Below are 24,796 nucleotides of genomic sequence, written 5' to 3' on the forward strand. Positions count from 1 at the left end.
CAACGTTTAAAAAAGATCTCCACTTCATTGTCAAAACACACAGTTTCATACAGAAAAATTCATTCCAGGGCTCTTGACATTGAGACGTTGTCACATGCATTTCTAAGACCAAAATACAGCAGTGGGCTAGGAATATAGCTCAGTGGTACCAGTGGTAGAGCATTTGCCTAGCATGTGTGAGACCCCAAGTTCAATTCCCAGCACTGCAACAATTAAAAAAAAATCGAAAACAAATCAGAGTTCTGTCTAAGCAAAAATATAGGTGGGAGAAGAAGAAAAGGACAGGCATGGGTGCCATTCGGAAGAATGAGCAGCAGCCAGCCATGTGTTAGTGAGCTGGTGGTGCATTTGAGTTTAAATGAACAGCAATCGACTTTGAAAGTTCGGTGTATTTGATAAGCAGCATAGAGCACAAGCTTAATTGCTGCCTCTGAAATCATTATGAAACTGGGAACCATTTCAATGGTCATTTTTGTAATTAACAATAAAAAGAAACTCTAAGCTACGCTAGTGGGTGCTGAGCAACAGTCAAACATGCCACACCCCAGGATTGCTGAGTGGCCTCCAGATGAGAGAACACAGCCCTGAGCCTCTCATCCCTTTAGAATTCCATAGAATCACATGCTCAGAAAGGTCAGAGGAATCCATAGGAAGGGGAGGAGCAACTACAAGACTTGAAGATCCAGAACACTGGCAGAGGCTCCTGCATGCCCCCTGGTGGCTATCTCCTGAGAGAGTAGCCTCACAGGAGGGTGAACTGTTCTTGGAACCATGTATGAACCCAGGGTGCAAGGTATACTGTCAGAGCTGCCAACTCTTTCTCTGACATTTGTCCATGTGTGTGTTTACTAAGCTATGGGTACTTGATCTGACTGAGCATAATTTATCACATTATTGAACCCCCCAGGAATACTGTCATGCTCCCTCACTCATGGGACTCTCTTCACAGTGTCCCTAAAACATCCTGAGGACCTAATAGCTTGTATTCATGACCTGTTGCTGTTTGGAGTGCTGGTTACCAGGAGTTACTGCTTGCTGCCTGCTTTGACTGAAGTACCTCTCATGAAAATAAACGAGTTAGCCTATACCAATCATGAAAAAAAGATCTGTGGATTAAAGGTGCTATTAAATTCAAGCACATGAGGGCAAAAGCAGAGCTGAGCTGGCATCCCACTGGACCCTCAGCAATGAGCTTGGCAGCCACAGGGAGAAGTGAGAAAAAAGGGATCTCACCAGGCCTTTCCACACTCAGGCCTCATGCTCACACACCCCCACATGCACACACATCCACCACACACAAAAATAAAAATAAATAAATAAATTGCATCCTATCAAAAGTAAACCAAAATTACCAGGCTCTTTAAAAAATACTTTAATCCTCTCATGAGGATTAATCAATAGTCATAATAATTTGGAAATTGTTTTAAAACCAACCAGCCAGGACTGGGGAGATGACTCAATGGATAAGAGCACTGGCTGCTCTTCCAGAACCAGGTTTGGTTTTCAGCTCCCACATGGTGGCTGACAACCATCCTTAACTCCAGTTCCAGGTGATCTGAAGCCCTATTCTGGCCTCCACAGGTGTATTTAAATATACATGCCAGCAAAACACTCATACACATAAAAATAAAAAATTTAAAACCCAACCATCCAAAATATAAACAGAAACTACTGCCATGTTAGAGAGACAGATAAACAATATTGAGATTCCCCAATCCAATATTTATATCACTTAACAACTACATACTGACCAGTAGACTCTTGAATTTTCTTAATATAATGGACCATGTATATACTTCATAAGAAAACAAATATAGACTATCTGGGATGCTTGTCCAAATTCTTTTCACTACTGGAATTGAACAGTTATGCAAAACTGTAGATGGTCACTGTCTTAAACAAAACCTGGAGAAGAGAGTCCCCAGCCCACAGGCACAGACCACTCCCTAACAAGAGCCCTTCTGTCCTGGCTTTTCTCACAAGCTCTTTGCACCTTGGATGTGAAGCCTCCAGCTGACTGGACTCTCAGATGGCTTCAGAGTCACCCAGCCAACACTGGGTTTCTTAAAAGAGATAATAGAATGCAGAATTAAAGCAACCTACTCAAAACCACATGGCTGAGTGGGAAGACCAACACCTCCAGCCCATTCCCACAGAACGTGTAAACAGTGAACACACCAACTGTAAGGCTCTTCCTATGGCCTGACAACTTACCCTTAAAGTATTTTGTATCAATTTCTATTTGAGTGATGACTCCAGGGTGTGCCAATCGGAACACTGCCCACTCACAACCAGGGACCTGGAGAAGGCCGTTCTCATCATTCTGAGTTAAAATAAAACACATAAGCCAACTTGAATTGGAGAAAGTCATCCTACACACTAGCAGGAGAAGGAAGCTGGCATTTCAGATTGTGTTCTTTTATTTCTTACTAAAAAAAAAAAAAGCCAGGTGCAATGTGGTATTACACATCTGTAATCTCAGCACTTGGGAGATAGAAACAGGAGAGTCAGGAGTTCAAGGTCATCCTCAGCTACATTTTCTGTGGCAATGATAAAACACCATGACCAAGGCAACTTATAGAAGGGTTTGCTGGGCTTAGGAGTCCAGAGGATAAGAGCCCATCGTGGCAGGAGAGGTTTGGCAGGAGGCAGTTGGAGCAAAAAGTTGAGCACCCACATCTTCACTCACAAGAAGCAGAGAGATTGAACGTGGGACAAGGCCCTAAACTATCAAAGCCTGCCCCCCATGACAAACTTCCTTTACCCAGGCCACAGCTCCTAAAGATTCCATGACCCAGTCAGGCATGGTGGCAAAAGCCTTTAATCCCAGCACTCGGGAGGCAGAGGCAGGAAGATCTCTGTCAGTTCAAGGCCAGCCTCGCCTACATAGTGAGTTCCAGGTCAGCTGGGACTACAGGGAGAACCTGTCTCAAAAACACCAAAAAAAAAAAAAAAAAAAAATTCCATGACCCTACCCAAAGAGCACAACCAACTGGGGGCCAAATGTTCAAATACTTGAGCCTATGATACTTCTTATTTTGACCAACACATAAATAGAGAGTTCAAGGTCAGCCTGGGCACATGAGATTTTGTGTGTGTGTGTGTGTGTGTGTGTGTGTATACACAAAGTTCCTATGACCTGATGTGTAATTACTTTTTGTGTAAATTACCCGCTTGCCTCTTATCCCTTTAATGTTTCATATTGACCCTAAGGTTATTGGGAACAAAATGTCATAAGGGCCAGTTTAGGTTTAGACAACATGGCACTGATATTGATATGCAACATGAGTCAGGTAAAACGTGACTGACACTGGACATGGGAGGCAATGAGTCAGCACAAAATGGCTGACACCAGATGTCTGGGGACCCCAAAATACACAGTGATATAATTTGCTATGTAACTATTTTTTAGCAGAATGCCACTTTTCTATAATTCTGTATAAAGATGGCCTTGAAGTCCAAGGCCTGAGCTTTCACCTTTACCAGCTTGTGTATGTTTATCTGTAGGCCTGTGTGCCTCCCTCCTTATGGCCTGTGTTTAGGTCTGTATGTTTGTCTATACCTACTTGTGTGTGGTCCATGTGTGCTGACATGTGCCTAAGTAAGTACCTGCCATTACCCGCCTGCCTAGCAGCCTGTATGGCGATGAATGGCATATGTCTTTCCTGCCCTCAACTCCCCCATTCTCTTAAGCTGCCCGGCCTCTTGTGACCTTCCTCCTTTCCTGGCACCAGAACTTGTACCTCACATGGAAAGAGGAAACCTGCTCCTACAAGTTATCCTTTGACCTCCACACACACTCACACACTGTCACACACACACACACACACACACACACACACACACACACACACAAACACATACACATATGCCAAAAATATATATGTTTATAATACAGTTAAATGTTATAATAAAAAAAGAAAAATTAAACTATAGATTATTTTCTTTAGTGAAAAAATAGAATGTTCCAAAACTTGACTGGCGCCACTGTGAAAACAAGCATTCTGGTAAAATTTAGTGTAATGCTATACCAGGAAAGACGGTGGGAACATAATGGAAGTTTGAAAATGTGGAGGACGGTAATAAACACTTAGACCAAGACTTGGTAGGGGGGTTGCTTTGTTCTTTGAGACAGGCACTTATGTAGCCCAGGTTGGCCCAGAGCTCCCTACAGAGCTGTCCTAGTTTCATTTCTGCTGCTGTGACAAATATTCTGACAAAACATAACAGAGGGGAAGAAAGGGTTTATTGGCACACAATTCCAGGTTACATCCATCGTGTCAGGAAGTCAAGGCAGGAACTTAAACAGTTAGACACATCACATCCACAGAGGGTAACAAATGTACCCATGCACCCATGAGGCCTGCTAGCTTAGTACTCTGCTAGCTTCTCTACGCTTATGAAGTCCAGGGCCCAAAGCCAGGGAACAGTGCTACCTACAAGTGGGCTGAGGTCTCCCTACATCAGTTAATAAAACAATCCCCCACAGATGTGCTCACAGGCCAACCTGGTCTAGAAAATCCATCATTAGGACTGTCTTCCAAAGTGATTCTAGGTTGGGTCAAGTTGATAGTTAAAACTAACCAGCACAGTAGCCAGGAAAGACTTTGAACTACTGATCCTCCTGCCTCCACCTCCCCAGGCTGGGATTACAGGCATATATCACCACACCTGGCTCAAGAAATTTTCTAATGAAGCAAAATTTTCTTGATATAAAATGAAAGAAATTTTTTTAATACTTTCTAGAAAAAATTGAAACTATAGTTGTCACAAGTCTTACTTCTAACACCGGGGGCCTGTCCAGCCTTCTTGCAGTTTCCCAGCCATCTGCCATGGACTTGGGCTTGCCGACACCTACAAGAAATAAATAGCCAGGGTTAAAGGTGCGACCTGTGATCTAATTCAAATGCAGGGATGGGTGGCTGGTGCCATTAAATTTCACATCTCATTTTCCGAAGCATCACTACATTGAAATTACTTTCAGTAGAGTTGATATTTCAGTGAATTCACAGCCACAGGATTAACTAATTTTATTTCTCCTTTATAATACATACTTAGGTCAAAATTAAGAAGGACCATAACTAGTCCAGGACCACTCCATGTCATAAAGATGTCAAATTGTCCCCAAGCTCCAAATGGCCCCTCCTCTGGCATTATTATGGCCGTGTCCGGCTTGTGATGCTGGTGCCTACACTTCCACATGAGCCTGGGCTCCTGGAACACCCTCTTACCTATCATGTTGTTTGGATGCCCAAAGTGGGCATTACTAAATCCTACACAAACTCCCCCAAAAGCAATGGCTGCCAGGTCTATAGGTTCTTTGGAGTCTGATGCAGTCCAGTCTTTCTGTCCAGTGCCGTACACTCTAAGGCGTGCAATGCCACCATCTGAAAAGGAAAGGTGCCTACATTACTGTTTGGAGACCTGGCTGCTGAGGTGTCGTGAACTCTGGGGCCCACCAGCCTTGGCCTACCTCCTCACCTGCTAGGCTTATAATACCTGCCATTTTATGTTCATTAAACACAGCAAGTCAATTGCCCTGGGCCCTTGCCCTGGACACTGCCTTGTACCTGAACAACCTTCTCAAATCTCCAGGACTACTGTCAGTTCTCAAGTGTCATGGTTCTGTAAAGGTCTTCCTTCCCTCTGCATGCTTCTCCTCCCTGCCCCTCAGCCCCTGCCTGTCTTACCAGGTAAATTTTATCCTAGCTCCCTGCTCCAAGGGATCTGGTGCCCTCTTCTGGCCTCCTCGGACCCTCACACACATGTGTACATACATACATATAGGCACACACAATAAATAAGGGGGCTGGAGAGATGGCTCAGAGGTCAAGAGCACTGGCTGCTCTTGCAGAAGACCCAGGTTCGAATCCCAGCACCCACATGTTGGCTAACAACTGTCCATAACTCCAATTCCAGGGGATCTGATACCCTCTTCTGACCTCTGTGGGCACTGCACAACATGGGTGCACTTACATACATGCAGGCAATATACTCATACACAAAAAATAAAAACAAAGAAAATATAAAAATAAAGTATTTTTTAAAGTTTGGTGTCAGAAATGAGAACCACTATGATGTACATAGACTCACACCACACTGCTCAGCAGTAGAGTCGAGACAACAGCAGACAATCTTTGGAAATTCGAACTGTGACTGAGAAAAGCCACAGTCTAACATCCGGCACACAGAGCAACACAGCCCAGGTTCACTCCCAGTCCTTGAGCCTCACAAATGGAGCCTTTCCTCTGCCTGCATTTGGCTTTCTGGAAGGTGAAGGTCAAGCAGTTTTTTGTTTTTTTATTTTCAGAGAAGCTCAAAATTGTTTAATCAGAGCATTCTACTAAAATGAAGCCCCATGGGGAAAAAAAATGGTGAAACGGAGTGATCTGAAAATATTCTGATATAAAAATGGATCCCTTGCTATTTTCAACCTATACAACCAGACCTCACTGGCTTAAAATCCTAGAAGGACACAGTAATCCAGCAAGGGCTGGACCAAGAGGGGAATGCCACTGTTGTGCTACCTTGCTGTGTTTCATTTTAGTGCTGTAGAAGATATTTATCTGCCAATTTTTATACATTAAAAGGTACCGTTTTTCTTTATGGAGTTAATTTCCAGCCTCACACTTAAAATGATCAAGGAATCTCAGAAGCGCCTCTTCATCCTCTGGGTCTGTGATAGCATCCTGGCTTGTTAGCATTTCCTGTTCTTTTCAAAATTGGACCCCAGGTAGAATCATCTTAGAGTATTCAGTATTGCGATTAAATATTCAGCAAAGAAACCTCCATACAGGCAGTGCCGGCCTTCACCTTGCAGTGGATGATGGTCAATTGAGCTAACCCAGCAAGGCAGGGCTTGCACTATGAAATGTCAGAGACCCTCCTCCAGCTTCTAAACCTTGTACAAATTGGATTGAACACATGAAGCTGCTATTTAGGAATATCAAAAATAGACATTTATTGGGGCTGGCAAGATAACTCAGAGGGTAAAGGTGCTTTCTGCCAAGGCTGATGATTTAAGCTCAGTCCTCAGAACCCCCAACTTGTCCTCTGACTTCCACACCCACACCATCGCACATACATAGGCACACCTATACTACACACACACACACACACACACACACACACACACACACCATATACACATACAACAAATAAATGTAAAAACAGTTTAATATAAATTTTTTTCTTGGTCTTTTTGAGACAGGGTCTCCCTGTAACCCCAGCTGACCTGGAGCTCACTATGTAGACAAAGCTGGCCTTGAACTCACAGAGATCCACCTGCCTCTGCCTCTGGAGTGTTGAAATTGAAGGCGTGTGCCACCAAGCCTGGCTTAATATAAATTTCTTATGGCTCTCCCTAAATACTTCTATTTTTTCAGTTGTCTTTTTACTCCACACATTCAAGGACTCTGCTGACCCAACAGTACACAGTCCCTGAGCCTCACCTCCACTCCATGAGGTTTGGTGAGCTACACCATATGCCAACAGTCAGTCAGCCAGCCACACAGCCCTGTTATCATGACAACTACTGTCTCTTAGCTCTGCCCTACAAGTGTTCTGGAAAGACTCAGTGTCTAGCTGAAAGTGGATATATCATAGTGCTTGCTAAATTAACAAGTAAGGGAAGGGTCTTCTGCTCTCCTGACTCTGCCCACTCACCTACTTATGCTGGTTTCAGGACTGGTGGTGTCAGTTAGTCACCACTGAAAACACATGCTCAGGTCTTTCCCATGTTGGTGTCTTCTCCAGAGCATGACTGTCAGAGACATCCTCAGAGAAAACTAAAGGGCCCGCAGCTCAGGTCAGCATGTAGAACTCTGCTGCCCAGCTCCCCAGTGAAGCCCATGGCAGGGGGCAGGGAGGTAGGTAGGAGGTGGGAGGAGGCACTTCAAGTCTCTGGATATGGTCTTCCAGGCTTACAGCAAATGAAGCAACACTTAAGAATGTAGACCAGGGGTCTGGAGAGAAAGCTCAGCAGTTAGAAGCACTGACTGCTCTTGCAGAGGACCCGGTTCAATTCCCAGCACCCACACGGCAACTAACTACTGTCTGTAAATCCAGTTCCAGGAAATCCAACACCCTCTTCTGACCTCCAAGAGCATTGCACAACATGGGTGCACCTACCTACATGCAAACAATACACTCATACACATAAAATAAAAATATTAAATAAGTATTTTAAAAATGAATGTCGACTAAACTTAGTACCATAGCAATAGTGTGGAAGCCCAAAACCACATAATGTCTCAATAGATGTAGGAAAAGCATTTCATGATAAAACCATTTCATGATAAAAACACAGCAAACAGGAATGGAGGGAACTTTCATCACCCAGGAAAGGCATCTATGAAGACTATAGGTGGCAATGTAGAGATCGGATATGGGTATTGGCTCTTGGCAATGCCACTGAACATGATACTAGAGATTCTAGCCAGGGCAAAGGAGGTGTGGGGGAAATACAAAACCCAATTTGAAAAGAAGATATGACATGATTTGGTACATAGAGGATTCTAACTGGTCCAGTTAAAAAACATCAATACTCACAAATGAATTCAGCAAGTTTATAGGATACAAGATTTCCTTAGCAAAAGAAATGGATAACTTTTTTTTGAGACAGGGTCTCCCTGTAGCTCCAACTGGCCTGGAACTCACTATGTAGACCAGGCTGGCCTTGAACTCACAGAGATCCTCCTGCCTCTGCCTCTCGAGTGTTGGAATTAAAGGCGTGAGCCACACCACACCCAGAAGAAATAGATAACTTAGACTCTGAAAATTATGAAACATTGTTGAAAGAAATTAAAGGTGATCTGGAGGAGTGAAAGATGTTCCTCCATTCACTGGGAGCTGCGACGTTAAACTGGCAACATAAACATACTACATTGATCCACAGATTCAGTATAGTATCTGTCAGAATCTGTAGGCTATTATAAAACAGACCTAATCTGGACTAATGACTTTTACTTAACTTCGGTAAACTTACTGAACCATATGCTCTTGTGACTGGGCACCTGATCTTTTTCCTAGGAACCTCAATTTGCTACTCCACTCTAAAAGATAATGAATAAATGTGTGTGTGCTTGAGTCCATTAACATATCAAAGTTCTAAAAGACATCTTCACTGAAAACATGAAGCTTGAGAAAGGATGCTCGACATTGTGTATATGAGGTAGTCTAGAATTAGGAATGAAAAGGAAAGATTGTCTGATAAGGGTGGCACAACTGGTCAAAATGTCAAGAATTAGATACTTCATAGTGCTTGCCCCTGGATAGGACTCTTATATTAACCCTCTGCCACCAAAAGCTCAAGGATCATTTTGGAAAAGGGGGCAGAAAGACTGTAAAAGCCAATGGTGGTGGATGACCACATGGAAACAGAGTTTTCCAGGCAGCTGGCAACTTGTTGCTCATATGAACTTAAAGCAGCAGTGATAGCACGCACAAGATCCATGCAAATGCAAACCAGACAAAAGCATAGAAGGAGAAAAATGGGTAAAAAGCCCCAACCTTAGCTGAGGAACTATTGGTAACTGATTACTGTTGAGAGGGTGAATTGGTCTTCTTTAAGAGGGTGACACTAGATAGGCTGACCAGGAAATGCCACTGAACATGATACTAGAGATTCTAGCCAGTTCATCCAGTGGATGAACTCACACCGAAGGACATCTGGTGACACAAACTTGACTCGATAGGCCTTAACATATATGACAGAATGCATGAAATCTGGTGGGGGCGGCCAAGAGGAGTGCAGATAGGGAAGGGGGCTCTAAATAAGATTAAGACGTTTTATATGAAATGCACTAAAATTAAATTTTAAATACTTTTTAAAAAAAAAAAAAGGGTGGATCCAAGCTTATACGTCCCCAATTGAAGCTGAAGAAATGGTTTTGAATGAAATTGTGGATAAGGCCTAACTTGAGGACACAGTTCCAGGACACATCTTGGGGAACAGGTGCCCTCCAAGTCTGGACCCACTCTTAAAAACTAAAGTTAAGAGTCAAGCTGTTTTACTCAAGTAATTGTAATGTGGCATGGTAACACTGCAAGAATCCCACATCTCTTCTTTACAGAATTTTATATGCTAATTTTAAACTACAGAATGCAAAAAGAACAATGCTGGGCCAGTGAGACAGCTCAGCAGGTAAAGAGTCTTGCTGCATAAGCCTGGTGACCTGAGTTCAATCCCTAGAACTCATATAAAAGTGGAAGGAGAAAACCTAATCCACAGTTGTCCTCTGACCTCCACACACATATCATAGCACCTGTGTGCCCTGCACACATCATGCACAGACACAAACAATAAAATAAATAGTAATAAATAATAATTTTTAATTATTTTTTTAAAAGTAATTCTTGATGTGTCACAATAACTGATCTCAAATTATATTACAGAGCCACAGTAACAAAAACTGTATGGCACTGACACAAAAACAGACATGTAACAGACAATGGAAAAGGAGACCTAGAAATAAACCTACAGACCTACAACCACTTAATTTTTATAAAATTTAAAAACATACATTGAAAAAAAGACATCCTGTTCAATAAATGGAGCTGGGAAGACAGGAGATCCACATGCAAAACAATGACATTAGAGCCAGGTGTGGTGGCACATGCCTTTAAGCTTAGCACTCAGGAAGCAGGCAGACCTCTGTGAGATAGAGACCAGCCTGTCTCCATGATGCATTCCAGGCCCACTGAGGCTACAAGGAAACCCTGTCTCAAAAAATAAAACAAAAGAAAAATAGAATGAAATTAGAACCATATCTCTTACCCTGCCCCAAAATCAATTCAAAATGGATCAAAGGCCTTCTTGTAAGACCTGAAACTGCTAGAAGAAGCATTTCAAGACACAGGCACAGGCATGGACTTTCTGAAAAGAGCTCCAATATCACAAGAAATAATCCCAACAATTGACAGATGGGATTGCATGAAGTTAAAAAGCCTCTGTACAGCAAAGGAAACAGTCACCAGGATGAAGACGCAGCCTCCAGAATGGGAAAAAAATCAGCCACACATCACATAGATGATTCATGTCTAGAAATATAAAGAAAAAATTAAACACCAGAAGACACAGGTCATCCAATCAACAAATGGGCTGATATCAATAGACAGTTCTCAAAAGAAGAAATTAAAATGGCCAGTAAATATTTGAAATGTTCAATGTGCTTAGCTTCAGGGAAATGCAAATTAAAACTGCTTTGAGATTCCATCTCACCCCAGTGAGAATGGCTATCACCAAGAAAACAAATGATAATCACAGTTCTCCAAAGAAAATACATAAATGGCCGATAAGTACATGAAAAGGTCTCCATCACATCACTTCACACCCACCAGATGACTATGATCAACAAGGCACCAAGTGCTGGCGGGCAGGAGGCAAAGAAGGAAAACACCTGATACATGGCTGGTGAACCCACAAACAGTGCCATTTTGGAAATGATCACTAAAGGACATGGGATTTTTGATTTGGGCTTTGGGGCTTTTTTTTTGCAATTTGGAAATGGAACTCAGAGCCTTGTGTTTGCTAGCCAAGTATTCTACCACTGAGCTACATACCCAACCCCGAGGCACGGAATTTCTTTTAGAGGTAATAAAATGCTCTAAAATTGACTATATTGCATGTCACTTCAATGGTACACATCGAATAGGTGAATCATGTGTTATTTTGATATATTACACTACAGCTTCTACAAGGGAAAAAAAAAACAAAGGGCTAGAGTGCTGACTCAGCTTGCTGCTCTTGCAGAGGAGCCAAATTTGCCAGCACCCACATGGGGTGACACAACAGCCTGTGACTCCAGCTCCAGTAGAATCCAATGCCCTCTTCTGGACTCTGCTGACACTGTACTCACACATCAGAAACACACACACACACACACATAAATAAAAAAAATAAAACACAGTCATGGGTGGCTACTACGTCAAATGTTAACAATACTGTTAACATCAAATTTGAGCAACTAATTTCCAACACATTTTAAGCTGATAATTCTTGTCAGCTCCCTATTAGTGAGCATAGTAAGAAGCTTCTTGGGAGTCACAATCCTAAAATTCCCCAAACTCAAGTACCAGGAAGGCCAGTTCGTCTTGTATTTTATTAACACAACAACATGAGATGAAAAGTCCACAGAAGAAAGTCCCTGTCACACATACCTGGGAAAATGTTGAGTCTTACGTGAGTCCATCTCTGCTGGGAATTGACAAGAAAATAGTTGTGGCTGGAGTCAGCGTTTCCTAGTTTAAGCTCTGACATGGGAACCAGGTAATCCCAGGTGTTGGATTTTAGCTAGCAATGAATACAGAAATGTCAGCATTGGCTCTTGAGAGCAATTCACTCTCATGTTAAGGAAGGACTAAGGGAAGACATATTGGAGTAAAAATGAATGATGGTTGCTGAATGGAACACTTTACTGAAAAGAGTAATAGTGATCAGTTTAAACACAATAGAGTCACTCTCCTTTGGGGATATGGCCACTGCTAGGATGCAATGTACCGTGGATGGTCCCACTCTCAAGCATATATTGGAAGCACTGACTGGACTCAGGGTTATTAATAACATAAGAAAAAAGATGACATGAAATTGAGAGGGAGACGGGGTAAGGAACACTGCGGGGGAGTGGGCAGGATATAACAGTGGCTGGATCTGATCAAAATACTTTATTAAATGTATGGAAATTTTAATAAGTAAAAATGCTATTTGAAAAAAACAGAATAGAGGCCTAGTTGGGGATTTTTTTCCCCCACACTAATCAAAATAACAATTAGGTGATGGATGGGCGAGGCTTGTGACTGAAGGACAGGATGTCTTTCCGCTGTCTTCTTGATTCTTAGAAGAAGCAGGGGTGGTGGTGAGGGCACTCAGATAAAAGCCAGGACTGTTCCCATGGGCAGGGTTTGAGGTCCAGGGAGACGGGTTGGCTGAGCCTGGCAACAACTCTCCCTAGCTCAGCCCTTCTCAGAAAACCAGCCCATTCTTTGCTATCACTTCCTTCCTGTCTGCCACAGGTCAACATATTTGTAACACAGCACACGTAAACTACCAGATAAACTTAACACAACAGGAACATGCCAAACACAAGCCTTGTTGTTTATCTTATTAAGTTCAGCAGATGAAAGTCACTTTATCATGTTGCTGTGGGAGGTAAAGGGTGAGTTTCCCCAAGTCTGTAGGGCCAGCAGCGGTACACAGCCACATGCAGTGCCCACAGACCCGTGAAGATGTTTTGTGCCAGGCCATTCCCCCACACAGAGGGCCATGGACCACAAGGAAGGCTCTGCAAGTCACAGTGTAGGTGGAAGAGGTGCAGATGCCAGGTGGGTAGCCCTTGTCAATGACGTCTCATAGCCAGGCCTGTGACTGACTCTTTAGGGTCTTGGAGCACAGACCCAATGTCTTACCTTGGCAATAACTGCAAACTCCTCAGGTGTCGCTGCAGCTCCTGTCCTGACTCCTCTGGGTGGGACTTCTCCCACTTTATCTGGTCAGAACAACCGTGCAGGATCAGGGTTGAGAAGCAAAGAGAACCAACTCTCTCTCTCAGGGGTGCGTGTGGCAATTTTCATCTGCGCACAGCACTGAGGACATCGTTGCTTAAGTCACAGAATCAGGTGATCAGAGTACAGGCATTCCTACTGACATTGCTCAGTCTGAAATATTCTGACTGACTTCAAAGGGTGGTGTGTAATACCCTGACACCATATTAGCTTCTCAAAATAGTACCTGTCATTTCAAGTTAGGCCAAAGTCCACAAATTGATCACACTTGAGACTATGACAAGGTCAGTTCCAGAAACCCCACCATGCCCCCCATCCCCCTCCCCATGGCTGCCTTAGAACTAGAACTCGGCCAGCTCAGAAACAGCAGTGCCCATGGACAGCAGTTCTCACTTGTCATCCATGTATCACTGGCCAGCTCCTGTGTGTGGAGTCCCGTCTCTCAGATCATCACTAACTTCCCAGGAGCCCAGCCATCTGTGGAGAGCAGGGCCCACTCACTCTTCAGAGCCTCATGTGGTACTGCACACATGGGACTTTCAGTATCATGTGTCCTGTAACATGATTTAGACACCCTACACATGTATGTGTGTGTACATATGACTGTGTATACTTCCTAAACCATTCAAATGTCAATATCTGATAATGCCAATAAATGAAAGGGCTCTAAATTATGAAGACTCAATAACTCCCAAAATGTAGTGATCCTGGAGAAGAGGGGGGCCCTGCCCCAGAACTCCATAGTTGCTGCACTTTAGGGGCCCCTAGGTAGCTGGAAGTAGGCTGGAGCTGCTGACCTGGAGGTATCCAGACCTGACCTGGCTCCCCCCACCAAATCCTCCAAGGCACAATCCACTCCTCCCACCTTCCCCAGCAACCAGCTCACCCAAGCCTCCCACCAGCACACAAGCATATATGCCTCTGCAAAACTGAGCATTGTGGGAATGGTGACCACTGTACTGGATCAGCAAACATCATTAAGTTGGAAATTGAACATCTCAGGGCAGGGGCTAGAAAGATGGCTCAGAGGTTAAGAGCACTTGCTTCCATTAAGGAGGACCCAGATTCTGTTCCCAGCACCCACATGGCAGTTCCCAATCGCCTATCACTCCAGTTCTAAGGGCTCTGATGCCCTCTTCCACCATGCACGTTCATGGTACACAAACATACATGCAAACAAAACACTCAAACACATCAAATAAAAATAAATGTTTAAAGGCCTCAGGACAGCCGTTTGGGATTCCTAGTTCTAAGGCCTCGTCACAGCCCAGCAGCCTCAGACAGCGCTGACCTATCTGGTTCTTATAGAAGATTCACCATCAGACTGAACCAGAGGAACCTCCCATCCCATACTCTTCTCTGGGGACAGCTGCTCCTGCATACCTTCACTCAAATTTGCTGCTTGGATCGACACGCGAGGAGCATAGTTTCCTGAGAAGTAAGAGATGTCCACATCGATACCATGGATAATGCCCTGGATCCCCAGCTGGATGATGCACCAGTCGTGACCTAGGCAGCAGGATCACAAGAGTACCCATGAAGTCCCATAGTGAGGATGAGAGCAACCATGGGGGCCCATAGGGGAATAAGAACATCCATGAGGTCCCATGGGGATGACAAGAGCACTGTGAGCTCAATGCTTCAATGTGGCCATTGAGGTGTGGAGATCCCTCCAGCCTGGCTCTCCTGCAAGCCTTCTCCCCACTATCTCAGAGCTCCCCACAACCCCCCACCCTACCCATGCCCCAGAATACCAAGACTTCAGAATCAGTATGTCATAGTGCAAGTCAGAGTTATTTACAGTCAACAATAAATTGGCCTTAAAATGTCCTGACCCATTAGAATCTAATAAAGCTTGGATACTGTAGAAATAAAAAACCAAAATCAGGGCCAGGCATGGTAGCACATGCCTTTAATCCCAGCACTAGGGAGGCAGAAGCAGGTGGATCTCTGTGAGATCAAGGCCAGCCTGGTCTACATAGTGAGTTCCAGGCCAGCTGTAGCTATAGGGAGACCTTGTCTCAAAAAGAAAAAAAAAATCAAGTCCAAATAGACAGTAGGCTCTCAGTCTGTCTCTGTCTCTGTCTCTCTTCCTCTCTCTCTCTCCTCTCTTCTCTTCTCTCTCTCTCTCTCTCTCTCTCTCTCTCTCTCTCTCGAGATACAGTCATGTAGACCAGTCTGGCCTCAAACTTTCAAGATAGCCAATGATGACCTTGAACTTCTGATCTTCCTGCCACCCCCTTCTGAATGCTGGAGTTACATGCATGCCCCACCACTCCTGGTTTATGTGGTGCTGGAGTTCAAATCCAGGGCTTCATGTGTGGTTAAGCAAGCTCCCCAAGAACTGAGCTACATCTCCAGCGGTCATGTAGACCAGTCTGGCCTCAAACTTTCAAGATAGCCAATGATGACCTTGAACTTCTGATCTTCCTGCCACCCCCTTCTGAATGCTGGAGTTACATGCATGCCCCACCACTCCTGGTTTATGTGGTGCTGGAGTTCAAATCCAGGGCTTCATGTGTGGTTAAGCAAGCTCCCCAAGAACTGAGCTACATCTCCAGCGGAAGCTGCCACAACTTTGCAGTGTGAAATAAACAGTCATCCTCTTCATACCTGGAATCCTTTTCCGTCTGGTCTCCCATCCATCCATCCATCTCCCAAACTCGGTATATTCGTGTTCCTTAAAGTTCGGGCTGTCACTCTAGGAAGATGCACAAGGTGATCATTAATACTAGGTTTTGTCCCAAAGAGATTGATGGGGAAAGCAAACAAGGACACACTGGAAACATCCACCCACTTTCATGTCCAGCTCCCACCTAGACCAGTGGGCACCTCCATATTTTGTATCATCTAAGACAGAACCACTATTGGCAGTGAGTTAGATTATAACCCATGGACTCTATAGATCCCCCCAAATGCTGCCACTCTGCTGTGTCTAGGTGGGCACTGGGGGAAATGAGATGGGTTAGTTACTTTTCCTAAGCAACACAGACCTTGAAAGCACTCCTAATGGCAACGATGTTGGTGCAGACCTTTAAGATGAGCCCTGAGCAAACTGTTTCCCCTTTGAGAACCAGAATAACCACAACGCCTTGGTGGGGTGGGGTGATGTTGAAATAACACATAAACAACCCTTGGTGCTTGGTGAGTGGCCGTGCCTGGGAACGCATCCCTTGATACACCAAGTGGGGTGCAAAGAGGAACTTACATGACTGCTTATGAAAAATTCCACAGCAAGGCGATAAGAACCCTGGCCTGACACGAGCTGGGCATGTGTGGCCATGGCCTGTGACACTAATCTAGCACAAACAGGAACCCATCATGCACTGTTCCTCCAGCTCCCAAGCAAGGGGCTATGGAGTAGGCTCACCCCTAGACCTCGATTTGCCTCATCTGTCAAAAGCAGATGACTTCAGTGCTGTCTCCCAACCAAGGCCATCATGGGCATTGAGGTATGCCAGGCCACATAAGAAGTGCCCAGGTTTGCCTGACCATAGACAAGGCATCCCTGATCTGAAAATTCTCCAAAGTCCTCACACTTCAGACTTAGGGTATTTGTGATGCTGTTATTATAGTTGTTGAGACAGGGTCTCACGTATCCAAGGCTGGCCTGGAACTCTTGATGCTCCTGCCTCCATCTCCTGAGTGTTACGAACATAAGCATGGAGCACCCTGCCTGGGCCAGACTTGGAGTTTTGAGGTTGAGATTCACTGACCGGTGAAGTATATGCAAAGATTCCAGATTTTGAGGAAATCTAAAAGAGACATTCTAGCCCCAAGCATCTCTTGGTGAAGCCTGAACAAGCCACATCTTAAGACACCCACACCCAGCCCTTCCTCACTCATCAGGAACTATACCACCCTCTTCAGAACCAGTAGGAAGAAAGGGGAAACATAACCCCTCAGCCTCCAGGCCTCTAACTCTTGGCATTAGATTTAGGTTTGGTGGCAAGCGAGTCAGCTTCATGTGTTCCTGCAGCAGAGAGAGGCATATGGAAAGCTGGAGAACTGCGTCACTTAATGTGTGACAGGAGAAAAAAGCATTGTGCAGAAAGAGTGACAATTACAACCTTGAAAAAAGGAGAAAATCCTGGGCCAACCCTGGAGCACACTCCTAGCCCTGAGGTCTGCCCTACAGCAGTGGGCACAGCCTTGAATGTGAGCCACCAAATGTGCGTGGACAGGAGACAGAATGATTGTGACAGTGCGCTTATTACTCAGCCATGAAGAGGAGAATCTGGGTTTGCAGAGACCATATGTGGAGCTCTGTCATTTAGAGCATGGTGCAAGATGTCAGGTACTTTATAACAAAAACATAGACTTAAAAATATAAAACGCATGTCAGACACTTGGGATTGGGATATGTTTTAAAGCGTAAGATACATGAGGGGAAATTTCTGCTATGGACTGAATGTTGAAGCCTGCCACCCACCGGAAATAGTGTGAGGATGTAGGGGTTTGTGGGAGATTAGGCCACAAGGGCAGAACCTGTTATAGTTTGAGTGTTAAATGCCACCAAAGGCCCATTTGTTAAACAAAGGCTTAGTCCTCAGCTTTCCATATTGTGAGGCTGTGAAAATGTCAGAGGAGGTGCTTAAAGGGAGGTTTTCTGGTGATTGGAGATAGTGAGGCCCAGGCCTTTCCTCTTTTCTTCCTTGGTAGCCATCAGGTAAGCAGGCCTCCACCCCACACTCCTACCATGATGTTCTGTGACACCACGAGCCCAAAGCAACAGGCCAATCAGACATGAGTGAGAAATCTATAACCAGCAGCCAAAATAACCTTTCCTCTTTATAAGCTGATTCATCTCTGGTACTCAATATAGAACAGAAAGCTGAATGACAGAAACCCTCACGACAGAACTGGGCCTTGTAGACGACCTGGGCATGGTCTCTCTCTGCCCTGTACCTGTGAGGACTCAGGAACAGCCATAGGAAGCGACCCTCACAGGCAGCAGCCCTGCCGGCCTTGGTCTTGGATGTCCAGCCTCCCAGCTGTGGGAGCACATGTTTACTATTTAAGAATCCTGCATGTAGTGCTCTGACGTAGAACACTGACCACTGTACAGCACAGTGTTCTCTGCGAGGGGAGGAGTGGGCTGGGATTGGTGGAGCAAAAGGGGACTCAGATTCATCTATCATATCACATTCATTTTCTCCCTCTCCCCTCTCTCTCTCTCTCTCTCTCTCTCTCTCTCTCTCTTGTCTCTCTCCCTCTTTCCCTCCCTCCCTCCCTCCTACCCTCCCTCCAGTGTAAACAAGCACCAAGCATGGTAGTGCACACCTGTAATCCTAGCACTCAGGAGGCTGAGGCAGGTGGAGTACCACAAACTGGAAGCTAGCCTGGGCTATAAAGTGAGTTCCAGGTCCCCCGGACTGTAAAGTGAGTTATAGGCCTGGACTCTTTTTTTTTTTAGTAATTTGTTTTACTTGGTTTGGTTTGGCTTTTGAGACTGGGTCTCCCTGTAGCCCAGGTGGCCTGGAACTGGCTATGTAGACCAGAAGAGCCTTAATCTCACAGAGATCCACCTGCCTCTGACCCCCAAATGCTAGGATTAAAGGTGTGTACCACCATGCCCAATTTATCTTTTTTTTTAATTTAAGAAAAATGAAATAAAATGCATACCAAGTGCTTTAAATTTGACTATATATACACATGTGGGTGCCAGTGTGAGCATTTTGTGTGTGCATATGAATACACCCTAGTGTAAAATACAAAAAATAAGGCCCTGCTCTCTCCCTCCCACATACACCTAAGCTCACCTCTTGGGCTTCTCGGTGTGGAGTGTGGCCTTCCAGACTCTGTGAGCACCCACCATACACATGGCCTCCATGGCCTCTGCATGGAACCCCAGTTCATTCTCCAGGAGCCCGGGGATATCTGTGTCTGGACGGATATCTATCTGACTCCCTATTGATTTCCACTTGGGAGTGCTCTTTCCTCCTCCAAATATCAGGATGAATATTTTCTGCACTGGTTTGCCTGCTGTGCAAACAATGTAAGTCTATGTACTAGCTAATCAGGGAAATCTTGTGGGGAGGCAGACATGGTAAAGTGATGAGAACTTCAGCATTTTCTTGCTTCTGAACTAACATCTCCCCCCATCATTTATTTTTGGTTTCTCTTGAAGAATAAGTTTGTATATGGACAATGCCTTCAGAGGGTCATGCTTCAACTTTCTGTGGATGCAGCTGGGTCCTGGCCTGACAGGGTAAGCAATCTCTCCAGCAGGCCCTCACCCAGAGTTGTGGGGAGAGAGTACAGCAGTCATACTCAAAGAGCACATGCCCCTGAGGTTCCCTCCCAACTCAAGACCTTTATGTGTGCATGGATAACAAGAGAGCAGGGTTCTCAGAGCTTCCCTGTATTTGTCTGCTTTGGTGAGGGGGTGCATATGTATGTGTAACATATGCGTGTGTTTGTGTGTGTGCACATGTGTGTGTGTGAATGTGTGTGGAGGTCAGAGGTCGACATCAAGTGTCTTCCTTAATTGTGCTCCACCTTATTTTCTAATGTTTTATTTATTTTATGTGTATGAGTGGATTGCTTGCATATAGGTAGGTGCACTTGTGTCGTGCAGTGCCTGTGGAGGTGAGAAGAGGGTGTCAGATCTCTTGGAACTGAAGTTACAGACAGTGTTAGCTGCCATGTGGGTGCTAAGAACTGAACCCAGGTCCTCTGCAAGAGCAGCCAGTGCTCTTAACCACTGAGCCATCTCTCCAGCCCTCCACCTACTTTTTGGGACAGGGTCTGTCGTTGAACCTGGAGTTTACTAATTAGGCTAGAAAGCTGACCGTCAAGTCTCAGGAAACCATCCTGTCTCCACCTCCCCAGTACTGTGATTGAAGGTGCGCACACTACTGGCACTGGGATTACTGCTATGCCTAGCTTTTTATGTGAGTGCTGAGAATCCAAACCATGGTCCCTTATGCTTGCACAGCAAGCACCTTACCAAGGTTAGGACCCATCTCACTAACACTATTTGTCCACTATTTTTAAATTGTGTGTGTGTGTGTGTGTGTGTGTGTGTGTAATGAGTATGTTTGAATATGGACACGTGTGTACCATAGCATGTATGTGGAGTCAGAAGACAACTTTCAGGATTCCTTCTATTGTGGGTTTCTGGATGGAACTCAGGTCCTCATGCTTGCACAGCAGTGCTTTACCTGCTGAGCATCTCCTCCATCCTATTTGTCTGCTTTTTAATCAAGGATGCCCTACACTTTTGTTTGTTTGGTTTGGGTTTTTGAGACAGGGTCTCACTGTAGCCCCAGCTGGCCTGGAACTCATCGTGTAGACCAGACTGGCCTCAATCTCATAGAGATCCACCGGTCTCTGCCTCCCAAATGCTGGGATTAAAGGTGCACGCCACCACTCCCGGCCCCTACACTTTTGTAGTTAGGAAGGTGTCCCAAAAAGTCAAGATGTGTCAGTTTCCTTCCCAACTCAGGGTGCAAAAACCACAACTATCATGGGAGCAACACTCAAGGACCTCAGTGTTTTCCCACTTAGCAATCTGGCCCTCACTTCCTCCCCCAACTCTACTGTCTGCATGTTTGAAGGAGCTGTGCTGATCTGTGTAAGTTTCCAGTGGTCCAACATGCTGATTTCCCAGTACACAGCAAAGATGCACAAGCAGGCTTCAATGCACACTGTGGCAGAACTCACACTATGCCAAGCCATGATATAGAATACCAGTTTACAATACCTTTATGAGGTTTTCTGCAGGCGCAAAAAAGTCATCTGTCGCAAACAAAACCTAGACATAGAGAAAAAAGAAGTCAAGATGAAATAATCATAAATTTAAAACCATTTTATTTCATTCCCTAGAGAAGCATTAGGGAATGCAGTAAAAAGAAGCTGTGATTGCCTGAAGGAGGCAACATGCAATGGGCCATATGCTTTCCCACTGCTTAGATCTCCTTGCCTGCCTGCCCCTGAATCTTTTCTTCCCACCCTCTTATTCCTAATCCCTGCTACCATCTGGATGAGGAAATGCTAACTGCATTGGAAGAAAATAAACCAACTCTCTTCTCTTGGCCCTGTGGCTCTTTCATAAACAGAGCCAGGGAGGATCGGGCAGGCTAGGAAAGGGAATGGGGCTGGCTGGGGTGTGGAAAGGCAGGATGGGCTGACTGGGAAGTGGGGAGGGGGCTTGCTGGGAGGGGAAATGGGAAAGACTGGGACATGGAATGGGTCTGGTTAGGGAGAGGATTTGGGACTGACTGGCTGAGGAGATGGCTCAGGGGGCTTGTCATACAAGCATGAGGGCCTTTGGATCCCTAGCACCATGTAGAAAACAGGTATGGGGGCTAGAGAGATGGCTCTTTTGCTGCTCTTCCAGAGATCCACAGTTCCAGAATTCCAGTCTCAGCACCCACATGGGGCAGCTAACAACTGCCTGTAACTCCAGCTCCAGGGAATCTGATGCCCTCTTCTGGCCTTTGTAGTACCCATACACATGGCATATACTCAAAGAAACACACATAGACACCTAAATAAGAAATTTTTTTAAGTTTTAAAAAATAAAACTCAGATGTGGCCGCATGCACACCTGTAACCCCAGCACTGGAGGGGCAAAAAAAAAAAAAATGTGAGCTCCAAGTTCAGGTTCAGTAAGAGACAATGTCTCAGAAGAAATGAGGTGGAGAATGACAGAGGAAGATACAAGATGCCCTCCTCTGGCCTCTGCGTGCACACACACACACACACACAGACACACACACACACACATGCACAGACACACACACAGATAAATAAATAAATAAATAAATAAACAAACAAACAAACAAACTAGTGCTGAGTCACACCTGTGGTCACTGCTCTCCCTCCACATGGCCCACGAAAGTGGTCCTACAGGAAACTATCCTGTAATGTACCCACCAAAGCAGCCTGTTTCTGAGTGAGGCAGGGTGTTACTAATTGCACATCAGTAAACAGGAGTAAACTACATTTTCCCTGAGCAAAGCATGTTGTTGGTCACTGCATAAACAAGGAGAACATAAGGGCTGGAGCGATGGCTCTGCGGTTAAGAGCACTTGCTGCTCTTCCAGAGGACCTGAGTTTGGCTCCCTGTATCCACATGAGGCAGCTTAAACCACCTGTAACTCTAGTTCCCTGGGATCTGATGGCCTCTTTTGGCCTCCTCAAGTAGCTGCATACACATGTCACACACAGAGAGACAAATACATAAATAAAAAGATAAACAAATAAATAAATAAAATAAATTCTGAGACAGAGAAAAAGCGTAGCACCCGCATCCATCTCCCTGCTCCCTGACTGAAGACGCAATGCTCCCGCTGCTTTCCTTCCATGCCATGATGGGAGCTGTATCCCCACAGAACTGTAAAGCAGAATAAATCTTTCCTTCCTTAGATTGTTTCTTGTCATATATTTGCTCACAGCAACTAGAAAAGTAATTAATACAAAATACTCAGTGGCCAGAAATAGGGCTGTTGCTACGATAAACCTGACCATGTAGTTCTTGGGTCTTTGGAACTGGTTTGTGGAGAAGAATGTGGAAGAGTTAAAAATCACTGTTCCATTCTCTAAAAACATAAAAATTAAAAAAAAATTTAAAAAAAAAACACAGAGGAATAGTGAACCTTTTATAAGTACAAAACGTCTTTTTAAAAATTGGAGGATGCAGGAGATGACTCATGGGTAAGAATGCTTCCCGCACAAGCATGAGGACCTGAGTTCAAATCTCCAACACGCACATAAATAGCTGGGTGTGGCCGTGTGGTCCAATAACCCCAGTGTTGGAGCTGCAAAGACGGGATAACTGGGGCTCACTGACTGTGAGCAAAGCTGAAAAATGTCAAGTTCCAAGTTCAGAGAGAGACCCTGTCTCAAGGGAGTAAGTAAAGTGTGGTAGAGGAGACACCTGACATCCTCGTTTGGCCCCTGTATATGCACATATAAGTGCATGTACCTGTACACACGTGTATACAAGCTCTCTCTCATCCTCTCTCTCTCTCTCTCTCTCTCTCTCTCACACACACACACACACACACACACACACACACACACACACACACTGTTGCTGCTCTTACTCAGAATTGCCAGGATTTCGGGTCAGCTCTTGGGAACCCTGGCAGTGCTGGGCCTCCTCGGCTACCCAACTGGGACCAATGTAAGTGGAGTTGGAACCTAACACGGTGTTCCTGTCCTGAGCCCAGCTCACCTTTCCTCCCACGCACTCAGAGGCCATGTCGATCAGCTGGGTGAAGTCCAAAAACCTGGTCAGTTTTCCCTCCTTGGGAATGTCAGTCATGCTTCCTAGAAGCAGGAAAGGCAGGCCAGGTCAGCAAGGGGACGGCAGGTGGCAGGGACTGCATGAGTAATGAGGCCATCCAGGTCCCCAAAATCATGCTTGGAGGCACTCAAAGGTGAGGCAATGACAGGACTGGACACTTGTCACCTTAGTGAGGCTAAACCAAGAGCCAACTTTGTGTAAAAAACACCAAGATGGGCAGGAAATGAGAGAAGAGCTTCCTTCTGAGATACACAAGAATAAATGGCCACTTATACACAGATCCTAAACCCCACAGCCACACAAGGCCAGGTTGTGTTTTAACTGCCTAAAAAGGAGCGGTTACTTTAATTTTTAATTTTTTTTTTAAAAAAACAACTTGATTTTCTCTTTGGGTATATTCAAAAAATACCCCTAGAGCAATCAGGCAAGGGAGCAGGGAGATGTGCCTATGTGAGTGCTCCACCATGAGGCACACCCTCTCCTCCCGAGGCCCAGGGATCATTGTGGAAGAGAGGGTGGAAAGATTGTAAGAGTCAGAGGTTAGATGACTACAAGGAAACTGATGTCTGGACACCACAGGATAGCTGCACATATGAACCCACAACATTTACGATAGCATGTGTAAGACCTGTGCAAACTCAAGCCAGATAGGGGTCCAGCATGGATGGGGAGGTGGGTAGGAAGCCCCAGCCCTAGCTAAGGATCTATTGGCAACTGATAGATGCTGAGCGAGGGAGAGTCATTTTACCTTACTTGTGACACCTGTCAGGTTGATCAGTCTCCAAGGGATAGACTAACACCCAAGAGCCCTTGGGGAATGCAGATTAGGCTTGATAGGCCTTAAAAAAAGACAACAGAGAACATGAAGTGGGTGGGTAGTGAAGTGGGGATAGGGAGGAAGGAGTCTGAATAGCATCAAAATACATTTATATTATATATTATATTTAAAATATAAAATATTTTTGAAAAAGCAGAAATATAGTTTATAACAAAGCTCTTTTTTATTTTATTTTATTTTATATGTATACATGTATTCCC

At 44.8% G+C, this 24,796-nt stretch overlaps 1 protein-coding gene across 1 annotated transcript in view; it reads right to left on the minus strand.

The window, feature by feature from the left end:
• LOC103747645 (collectin-11) overlaps nucleotides 1-24,796 on the minus strand; it is a 120,117-nt gene that overhangs the window by 2,118 nt on the left and 93,203 nt on the right. Inside the window, exons 7-15 of the mRNA XM_008850157.2 lie at nucleotides 23,687-23,781; nucleotides 21,209-21,259; nucleotides 16,114-16,201; nucleotides 14,884-15,009; nucleotides 13,405-13,484; nucleotides 12,160-12,292; nucleotides 5,232-5,387; nucleotides 4,781-4,854; nucleotides 2,215-2,323 (exon numbers count right to left, since the gene is read on the minus strand). Of these exons, the coding sequence (XP_008848379.2) occupies nucleotides 2,215-2,323; nucleotides 4,781-4,854; nucleotides 5,232-5,387; nucleotides 12,160-12,292; nucleotides 13,405-13,484; nucleotides 14,884-15,009; nucleotides 16,114-16,201; nucleotides 21,209-21,259; nucleotides 23,687-23,781 (912 nt within the window). The remainder of the gene's footprint in view (nucleotides 1-2,214; nucleotides 2,324-4,780; nucleotides 4,855-5,231; nucleotides 5,388-12,159; nucleotides 12,293-13,404; nucleotides 13,485-14,883; nucleotides 15,010-16,113; nucleotides 16,202-21,208; nucleotides 21,260-23,686; nucleotides 23,782-24,796) is intronic.

The sequence above is a fragment of the Nannospalax galili genome, unplaced genomic scaffold (genome assembly GCF_000622305.1).
Source record: "Nannospalax galili isolate Female #2095 unplaced genomic scaffold, S.galili_v1.0 scaffold100, whole genome shotgun sequence".
In the NCBI taxonomy this organism is placed as follows: Eukaryota; Metazoa; Chordata; class Mammalia; order Rodentia; family Spalacidae; genus Nannospalax; species Nannospalax galili.